Source organism: Nyctibius grandis, chromosome 4, assembly GCF_013368605.1.
Source record: "Nyctibius grandis isolate bNycGra1 chromosome 4, bNycGra1.pri, whole genome shotgun sequence".
Lineage (NCBI taxonomy): Eukaryota > Metazoa > Chordata > Aves > Nyctibiiformes > Nyctibiidae > Nyctibius > Nyctibius grandis.
Genome location: NC_090661.1, coordinates 41,603,892 through 41,614,205, shown reverse-complemented (window position 1 = coordinate 41,614,205; position 10,314 = coordinate 41,603,892). Strand labels below are relative to the sequence as shown.

The following is a 10,314-nucleotide window of genomic DNA, read 5'->3' as shown; positions in this document are numbered from 1 at the left end:
CTCAAGAATAAGTACAGCAAGAGCCTTTCTGCACAACATCCCTACCGGTGCCTCAGTGATAACTACAAACTTCGAGCGTTATCAGTCCTGGAAGCAGACACTGTCTGCAAAAACATGCAGTTAGTTTCAGAAAGTGCAGTTACTTAGAGGAGACTTAGCTGAAAGTAAAAATCACCGAAAGGAAAATCGGCCTGGTTTAGGCCAAACCAGGACAGAGTAGTTGATGACACTTATGACACTTCACTGCACTCAAGGATCACCTGAACAACGAAGCAAGGCTGCAGGATCTTCTAGTGTGCTTCTTTCAACAGGGGAGAAGTAGGAACTACAGCACTCACAAAAAAACTACCATTGGCTACCTGATGTGGCTCTGGCCTTGCATTTGAACTTATGATAGGCATTCAGGGATGGCACCTGGACCTCACATGCCTTTCCTGGTACAGATTCACACATGGACCTCACAGTTCTCCCACGCTAACTCCTGTATAGAAAAGCTGGCTGCACCACAGGATCATGGTAAGCTTGCAATAGTTATAATGCCTCAGCAGGCTTTGACCTGGGAGTATAAACCTACATGCTCCAAAATATCCAAGCACCAAAACATCTAGTATACAGGAGCTGTTAGGAAACAGCCCATCACAACACTAACGAGCATAGCCAGGGTACACTACTGTACTGAAATTGATTCATTGTCAAGGAAATACTGCAGACAACAGCAAAATTAAGTATGATTTTCAACAGCAACGCCAAAGAATATGGTTGAAGATGATTATTACCCCTCATGTGATAAGAAAAAGTCTACTAAGTGGGACTAGTTATCATCTCATTCCAGAGCGTTGACATTTTCAGCAGATTTGGTAGTCTGTAGAAGATGCAGATTAAAATGCAACCATTTCAAAAGAAAATTCACCAAAGAATAAATGGATTCAAAAATTACATAGACAGTAAGGTGCTGTGTGTGTGCAAATCCCAGGTGGGAAATCAGCTGACAATAGTAAAATGGGTCCTAATAAGACAGCTGATCAAAATGAAGCAACGCTGCAGATGTACATTTGGTCAAAAAAACAGTTTGTAAAGAAACAGGCTGGAAATTTGATCAACCTCTGTACTTACAAACATACATTTAGTACTGACAACCTCACAGGTGCCATATATATAGCTTGAGAGTTTCTCTGTTGGTACCTAAAATATTTACAGTTCACGTCTCCATTGCCTTCACATATTTCCAAGTGGAGACCAGGGATGTGCTTTTTAGACTAAATGTTGCCTGCCATCGGTCCTGTCTGTGCAAATGGAGGGGGCTTGTGCTGATCTGGAGAGCTGGGAAGAGTAACTCATCCTGGTTTTAGGCGGCAGGCAGCTCCTCCTTAGCACAGACCGTACCTGAAACTGGAAGCTGGTTTAGAGAAGAGATGGGTACGAGCTGTCCCGTGTTTTTTCCCCAAAACCTACGGGGGCTGCTGGAGGAGGTGGCACGGTGCTGACCAGAGCAGCCGGCCGAGGCCAGGCAGAAGAGCCGGGGCCAGGCCGGAGCTCCCCTCCCCTGGCACTTCTTTCCGTCCTCAGAGGCAGCTGCCACCACCCTGCCCAGGAGAGGCCACCCTGCTGCCCGGCAGCCAGGGAAAACCCCGACTCTCCTCAGGATTTGCCTCGACCTGCGGCCCGGGAGGGCGCAGCGGACCGGGAGAGGAGGGATGAAGGCAGCTTTGAGGTGCTGTCCAACGGGGGTGACCGGCGAAGGGGAGGCTCTCCCCTCCCCAGCACCGCAGCCCGCTGACTGGGCCGGGCAGGGAGACCCGAGGCAGCTGAGGCGAAGCCCTGCCGCGGGGGGACCAGCCAGCCCCGCGTGGGCTGGGTAGCCAGGGGGCCGCGGCGCCGAGGTCGGGCCCTGCCGCCTGTCGGGACACAGCCGCCGTTTGGTGGCGGAGCGGCGCGGCGCGGCCCGTCCTGGCGGAGGGCGCGGCCCGTCCCTCCCCCGCGCCGCACACAGCGCCCACAGCCGGAGCGGCGGCACCAGCTCGGTGGTGCTGGGTTGGGCTCCCCCCTCGCCCTGCGCGTCTCTCTCGCCGCCTTTTCCTGTCTGCATCCTCCCCGGTCCTCCGCCCCCCCCCCCCTCGCCATTTTCACCCGGGAGGAGCTCGGCGGGACTTCCCTGAAACTTGGCGGGGGAACTTGCCCGGCACCTCCGAGGCGGCCGCAAACTTTTCACCGCGGCGCCCGCCTCTCCCGCTCTGTCCCTGACCCCTCGGCTCCGGCGGCGGCTCCGGCGGGAAGTTTTCGATGAGCGCCCCTCCGCTGATCCGGCCGCCCAGCCCGCTGCCGGGGGCTGCTGCCGGCGGCGGCATCGCCTTCCACCTCCAGATCGGGCTGAGCCGGGAGCCGGTGCTGCTGCTACAGGACTCCTCGGGGGACTTCAGCCTCGCTCACGTCCGGGAAATGGCTTGCTCCATCGTCGACCAGAAGGTAAGAAGAAACCTCCGCAACCGACCCCCCTCCCGCTGCCCCCCGGACCCCCTGCTCGCGGGCGCTGTTGGTGGCTGTGAACTTTCCTCTCCCCGGCCTCCCGGCAGCTGGGCTCCGGGGCTAACGAGACCGATCGCAACTTCGCCGCGTCTCTCCTCCTCCTCTGCCGCCGGCCCCGCTTCCCTCACCCGAGCCCCTCGCTCTTCCTCTGTCGCCCCCACGGCCCCGGTGCCGAGGAGGCTCCGTGCGGGATGCTCGCAAGCGAGTTTGACTTATTTTGTTGGCAATGGATGCAATTAGCTGTTATTAAAAACAAACCTCAGCCGGATCTATCTGCCTGCTTTTTAATGCTGCGGAAGCGGGGGGGCGGGGGGGGCAGAAACCTGTCAGCTGTGGTGGCAGCGCGGCGCCCTGGGTCAGTTTACGCGTTGTCCCAGCCCCAGCCTGTGCTGCGAGAGGAAACTTCCCACTTAAAAAAAAAAAAAAAAAAAAAAAAAAAAGCCAAACAGCAACAAGGAAAAACCAACCCTGAGAGCCCAGGATTCAAAGCGGCGCACAGCGCTTCGCACGCCTTCCCCAGTGCCGGGCAGCCCGGCGGAGGCGTGAGACGGGGGTCAGCGCAGCGCCCCCGGTCGTGCCTGCCTGTGGGACGGTGCCAGGCCGCGGGGGTGGGCGCCGCGCCGCGGGCAGAGAGGTCTGCGGTGCAGGCTGGCGCTGGGTGCCAGCTCCGGGAGCTGGCAGGTGGCCGCGGCGCAGAAGGGGACCGAGACAGCCTTCGCTGGCAGCTGCTGCGGGCGGCGGTGGGTCCCTCGGCGGGAGGGTGGGGAGCGCCGGCCGGCGGATGCGGTGGCCCCGGGAACAAAGGTGGCACCGCCTGCGGCGGTGGCACTCGCGGCTGCTCCTCTGAAGCGGTGGCATCCCTAGGTACAGTTCACCAGAAGGCTGGTAAAATTCGCGCAACACATTGAAACCCCTCTGGCTTGCATCTGGACCTCCGCTGTCCTTTCGCTTTTCCGATTTCTGTGGTTTAACAATCATGTATAGTGAAATAAAGTTTTGCTTTGTCAACCTTTGTTGTGTGAAAGACGAACATAAAAGTATCATAGTGATTGCAAGGGATTCAAAAAAACCCCTAAATATTCAGGGTGGTTATAATGGGAAAAGCTGTGTTTTTTTCCCTTGTTTTTACTTAGGTAAAATCATTTCAGGCAGACACTGTTTTTTAAAAGTTGATGGCTTTGCTTTATGTCTGAGCCCATCACCTGAACTTCACTAAATAGTGGAGTTTCCTTTTCTTGAAGAGAGCATAATGAAATGTTTTCAAAAAAGTGTGAAATATGCATCTTCATTTTTAAGTTTTGTATTTTTCTCAGTTTAAGAAAAGGTTATCTGCTTCATTAAATTCAATTCTGAAGAAAGATGTACCCTTTTGTTTAATATTACCATATTTGCTCTCAGAGCTGGGCCAAAACTTGGTAATTGGTCACATAAACATCAGACACAACTTAAATACTTTTAATATTTCACCATTCATAAGTTATTCTGCTAGCAAGAATGGAAACCTTAAGATTGTTGCATGCATTGTGTATATTTGTGCTTGAGTAGTTTATTAATTTAATGAGTTTACTATAAACTTGAGTCTATTCCTAATTTCTTAATAATGTACTGTTGTCTAAAGAAAACTAAATGTGTTGGCTTGTGCTCAGTCAGTCAGACGTATTTGAGTTAGTATTGACATAAAAATTTTGAACACTTCAATTTGTTGCAGTTTCCTGACTACATAAAAGAGAGCATCATTCAGCTGCTTCTCTACAGAGCACACTTGAATGAGGAACTTTCTTCTAGTCACAGTTTCTCAGAGCCCAAATATCTGCTTTTCCAAGGCTGTTGGGAAGGAAGTGGCTCAAAGAAAGGGAAAACTGGAAGAAAGATAGGCTTTGTGTTATTTTTTTCTTTTCAGGTGGTGGCCTCTACCTCTTCCACTCTACAGATTAATTTGTGTGTTACTTAGTCTTCAGAATCTTTGTTTTAAGCTTAAACCTGCAAGTATGTCTGTATACATGGCTTCACTAACACGTTTCACTAAACATGACGGGATGGTTTGCCTATACAAAGTTGGTCAGCATACTGGCAGAGACCCTCTTTTCAAAAAAATTACGTGGTATCTAGAACTGTTGTGAGGTAACTTTTTGTGTGGTGTAGATTCACGGTTTTCTCTGTTCCTGAAGTGATATGAAGCATTGCTTACTCTTGATTTTATGAGAAAGATGTATTTGCTTATCACAATCAAGCAGGAGACTATACTGTAAAGAATATTTTCTTGAAATCTCACACTATTTTCAAGTTTCTTTGGGTCTGTACAGCAGTGGCGTACCAGGTAACAATTTTGTCCCAGAGTTTTTGTATGTTCTGGATTGTTTAAGCAGTGTATAAGGATGAGAAAATGTGATTTTGTTTTTCTCTTTGTCTGTCATGTTAGACTGCTAAAATCAACTCTGTCTGTGTGGTGTGCCGTTAAAAATTTAAGCAGTCCCCTTGTACACAACTTTATTTTTAGGATTGTGCCAAATTCTCTTCAGTATCAGTGTCTCATGATCTGTTTATAGAGAGCCTCTTTCCTGGTAATGTGGGTATACCTGAGTCAAGATATTTATGACCCTTATTCTGCACAGATTTATAAACCAACTAATTTACTGCTACTCAAAATTTATGTTAAATTGAACTGAGCTTCTCAAAGAGTGCAGAGTGGAGCATATTTAGGCCTGAGTAGGATGTTAATATGGGGGTGTGTGTGTTTGTATATATTCATGTATGTGTGTGTGTGTATATGTAAAAAAGCACCATATTTCTATATCTTTATATGGTGGGTTTATTTATAAGTAATATATAATATACATGTGCATGCACGTATATAAAACTTTTATTGCTATGTATAATTTATGTTTATATTTAGATACAAACATGTACTTGCATATATTTACACTAGTGGACTTTAAACAGCATCTGAAGTACAAAGGTTAGGTTTTCTAATTTTGGTAGAGAATATAATTACATTAATAATCTAATGTATATGATGTGAAAAATGGAATGAGCAAAGTGTGTCTTTTTCTCCATTGTCCATGAGAGGCGTTCTTTTAGCAATTTCATCCTGAGATAGCTGTGTGGAAATTTTCTTACAAATCTGAAGATGAAATGGTATGTACTAGTTTCGATATGTACTAAATTCAAACACATTTAAATATTTTAAGAACTGCTCTGAAGACAACTAAATTTGATTCCTTTGAATTTGTGTATTTTGTTTGTCTTAGAACCAGCGACATGAAAACCTTGAGACTTGTTCATGTGGGGTTATTTTTTCTTCAGTTGAAATGGAATTTTAGCATTTAAGTGATGATGTGGTTGACAAGAAATGAGGATCAACTGCAAAATGTTTGTCAGTGTTTGTCTTCTAGGCTGACTCCCCCACAAGAACAGTGGGAGGATATTGTAAAATACAGTTGTTGTTTTCTGAAGATAAATAGTTTGAATTATTGCCTATTTTGGGTTAGCTGCACACAATAGAATCACTTCTCCAGGGCAAAAGTGTAATGCAAAGCGGACTAAGTAGGAATGTGGTGTGTTTTTAATTGTCTGGAATGATCATGTTACCAGTGACTTTTTCTTTTCACTGGCAAAAGACGAAGGAATCTTTATACGAATTTTTATACAAGTTCATGCAATTTTCATTCAAAGGGGAAACTAGTTATTATTTATATTTTCTGTTTGTTGAAATTCTTCTTCATTGTTATACCTCACATACAATGTGTTGGGCTACTGTGGCGGTATTGCCAAGTTTTGAAAACTTTTAGCTCTCAAGTAAACATATGATGCAGCGTTATTTGACTTGAGAATGTGGATTTTGTAAAATAGCCCTTAGGTCAGCTGTTAAGAACAGATGCTGGCTAGGCCTTTAGCATTTGAAGGCAGAGAAGTTGCAAGGAATAGGAAACAGACAACAGGTACAAGAAACAAAATTTGATGTGAAACAGAGGAAACAATTTGATCTGCATAGGCCATGTATCGTTCAGACTGATTTATAAAAGTAGTGTTGTAGATGGTTCACTGGTTTGGATAATTCTGAAATTTCGCAGTAGGAAAAAAAACAATCCTGTAATAAACAAAAAGTAGGCCATTTCAGGAAGGGGAGAGGACAAAAAGAAAGGTAATAAAAAGGTGGTTCAAGTGGCAATACTGCAGCTGGAATACTTTGTCCAGGTTCATCTTTGTGTAAGGTATTCAGTGTTAAATTAGGACAATTGTCACAAATCAAACCAAGAGGCTTTTTAAAGTATTCCTGAGAATTGAACCAAACACGTTCAGGAACAAGTATGCATCCACTTGTGCTTCTAGGTGTCCTTGGTAAGGGAAATCTAACTCATTCTTAAATAAATAAAATAGGAAAACAAAAATAAGTTTAGTTTTGTTTTCTCAGGCCAGAATCTCTAAACTTGTGGTCTGAGCAAAGAAAGGAACTTTTCTAAAGGTTGACATGAAAATATGCTTAACCTTTTCAGCAAGAGTTTCATGCAGCTATGGAAAACATATGGGGTTTGTTTATATGGATGATGTATTTCTCCCCTCCCTCACCCCCCCCATCTACACGCTCTTCTAAAATAAACAAGAGCGTGGTGGTAATGAAATCATTTCCTTTGGAGTGGGATAGGGGCTCAGGGTAAATAGTATACCAGAAAGAAAGAGTTTTAGCCTCAGGATAAACAGAGACACTGTGATAGGTTTTTACCATGCTGACCAAAACTCATACACTTTCAGTCACACACACGGTTGTAGACATTTCATATATTTGCTACATTTTTGGCTGTAGTGACAGTCTTCATATGTTCTGGAAAAGTTAGTACAGATGTGCTGTTTATCTGTTAAAGTTACATTCTCATGGAGTCTTTAACTGGTGTACACTGGTAACAAAATGTTAAACTTGCTTTGCTGAAGGGAGCCTTTCTCTGCACTGAATACTTCTTTCTGCCTGTGTTGGGAAAACACCAAGTTGTTAAATTTCATTTCAGGAATGTGAGGTGCCTTGTCATTATGCATATAAACATATTCCAAAGTGAAAGTACTTTTCAATAATCTCACTCTTATACACTCAAGTGAGACTTTTAATGTTTACCATGTAATCCTTTATTGACTTTACATTCATTATTCTCCACCCTGGAAACTGTAAGTCAGTTTATGTAACAGTAGTTTGTAGGTTAGTTAAAATCACTTTTGTTGGAGCATGTGTGAGAAAACACTAGGAAAAGCATAACTTTGATGAAAGGGAGTCAGTCTGAATTTGTTTGTAGAAACCGTGGGGTTTTTAAGAAATGCTAACTTTGTTATCTATCCTGTCAGTGATCCAGACGAGGAAAATTGGTCTAGTGCCACCAACTTATCTAGAGCATTTGAGAAATTCCTTGCCAAAGATTAAAAGCTATCAAATGAATTCTCATAGAATAAGAAATACGATGGAGCTTTGGATAGAGGACAGGCTTGTAACCAAAGCAGTTGACATTTTGATTTTTAAAGGAGTCTTTTGTTGATCTTGTGTTAGTCCTACTGATGGTTCCCCCAGGAAATACATAGTTTCCATAAAGATTTTAAAAAAGTAGAAGATGAACAAGCATATGAGATGCTTCTCTGATTGCGGATGAGATGAAGCTCTATTGCCAGAGAAAGGATGGAATTTATTAATGAAGTTGCAACATCTCCCAGACAGAAGTGCATGTGCGGACATCATAGGACGTGCTCAGTGAATGTGAAATACCCAAGATCTGACTACTTGTCCAGTACAAGACTTAATGGGCATAAGCCACGCGGATGACCTGAGAACACACAGTAAACCTGGCACATCCCGAAGGTGCAGTCTGTTTACTGCTTGTGTGCAGGTGATCTGTGCTGTGGTTTATGTGTGGAACACCCGTTATGTGTCAGATCTCTGTATGGATTTGTGCAGACTTTGTCCACAGGTATTTTCCCAGGATTTCTAGAAATCCCTTGCAAACGTCCAAAACTATTTGCTCTTCTTATCTGGATTTCATTTTTTTCTGTGTTGGGAGAAATCTGGCTGTGTGGTTACCATGTGTGTTATACTGTGGTTACCTGCAAGAAAACAAGCACACTTCTTGAAGTCTGCATGTTGTTACTTTTGGTTTCTTGTTTTTACTGTATTTTGTATATGAAACTATTCAGATGGAAAACTTTTGCCAAATGTATGTTCGCTTTTTTTTTTTAGTGACTCTAAGCTAGCAATTATTTTAAGGACATCTCTGGAATTTTTAAGATATGTCTATATGAAATTAAAAATTACAACTGATACAGACAAATTGAGTACAGTGAGACCGAGAGTTGTCTATGTCAAGCAACCTGTGATAAGCAAATGCATTGTTTGTAGGGTTTTTTTAGATTACTTTTGTACAATGCTACAGGCCACCACTAATTTCTTGATTTTGCCCTCTGGTTGGTATCAGATAGGTTTATGTTGACTTTATGTAATATGGCTGCAGTTGTACAGATGAAATAAAGTATATTAATAAAATCTCTCTCCCAAGTGTAGGTGAGTTCATTTTACCTACACATTTTAGAAATCTAAATGATTTCTAAATGCTCTGCAGCTGTTGGGAAATGTTTTGTTTCTGCCTCTGTATACAGAAGCACGTGCCACAGGTCTATCTGTTCTCTAGAAATACTTGATTAATCCTCCCCGTACAATAGTGTCGCTGTATATATGTCTTTAGGCAGTGCTAGCAATTGCCTTATGTTTGGCTCTTGCCACTTGGAGGAGGACTTCTCTTTCAAATTGTCTTCTGGAGCTAGTATGTGCTCCTTGCATAATGTCAAGTTGTCCATTTTGGGATAGATTTGAAATCTGCTTTAGGGTGTGTTCTAGGAAAATACTGGTTTAATTTTTCAATGTCAGACTTCAGTGTCTCTTACACAGGGCTGATTGTAGAGGTGCTGCTAGAAAGGCTGCCTGAATTTTATTATCATGTCTCATTAACTCCAAAAGAATGTGGATTATATGAGAATAAAAAAAAAAAACCCTGTTTCATTGAGATATCTTTTACCTCATCTTTGACAGTGATTTTCCTTCTATACATGTTACATTCATTGTGCTTTACCACTTTGTGAGAGGAGACTTTTGATGCAATGCCTTTCTGTGCTTGGCTGGTGGGGCCCTCACTGGGGTAACCTTGGATGCCCAGCATGAAATTCTCATATATATATATATCTCTCTCTCTCTCTCCTTAGAATGTTTCTAAAATGTTAGGATATGATGATTGTTAGTATATAGGTACTTGCTAGTTGCAAATAACAATTAAAAAGGATTATAATGAAGTATAGTAGTATTAACTACAATGTGTATTGAGGATTGGTTTTAAATTGTATGAGAATTTTGTATGGCATGTAAAACGTACTTCTAGGTATCTTTCTGACCATGAAAGGCTTGTTAGAATTCTGTGAATGAATTCTTGGGTCAAATACTCATATTTTGTGTGCAGATTCTACAGTTGGGTCTGTATTTATTACGGTTTCTTCTGGTACAAAGAAATTACCCTTCTTCCCAGTATATTGTTAAATTTTCCTGATTTGTAATTTCTTAGTATTCTTCTTCAATAGTTTCTGTAGACAGCGATATACTGTGGAAGGGATTACTTTTAATGCATTTTTTGTAAGGCAGAAAAAAGTAACTAAAATGTCGATGGAAAGCAAATGTCAACAGAGTATATCTTACTCCTTTCAAGAAAAGAAAATATTAATAATTTATTGTATTGATAAAATTTTTTATGTATAGAGCCTTTAAAATGACAGTGTTAC

General features: G+C 43.0%; 1 protein-coding gene across 2 annotated transcripts in view; it reads left to right on the top strand.

Moving 5' to 3' along the window:
- Nucleotides 1-2,015: 2,015 nt before the first annotated feature.
- Nucleotides 2,016-10,314, top strand: part of PRKD1 (protein kinase D1) — a 156,813-nt gene continuing 148,514 nt past the window's right edge. For both annotated transcript variants that reach the window (XM_068398168.1, XM_068398167.1), the window contains exon 1: nucleotides 2,016-2,463. In XM_068398168.1, the coding sequence (XP_068254269.1) occupies nucleotides 2,281-2,463 (183 nt within the window). In that variant the 5' untranslated portion in view covers nucleotides 2,016-2,280. The remainder of the gene's footprint in view (nucleotides 2,464-10,314) is intronic.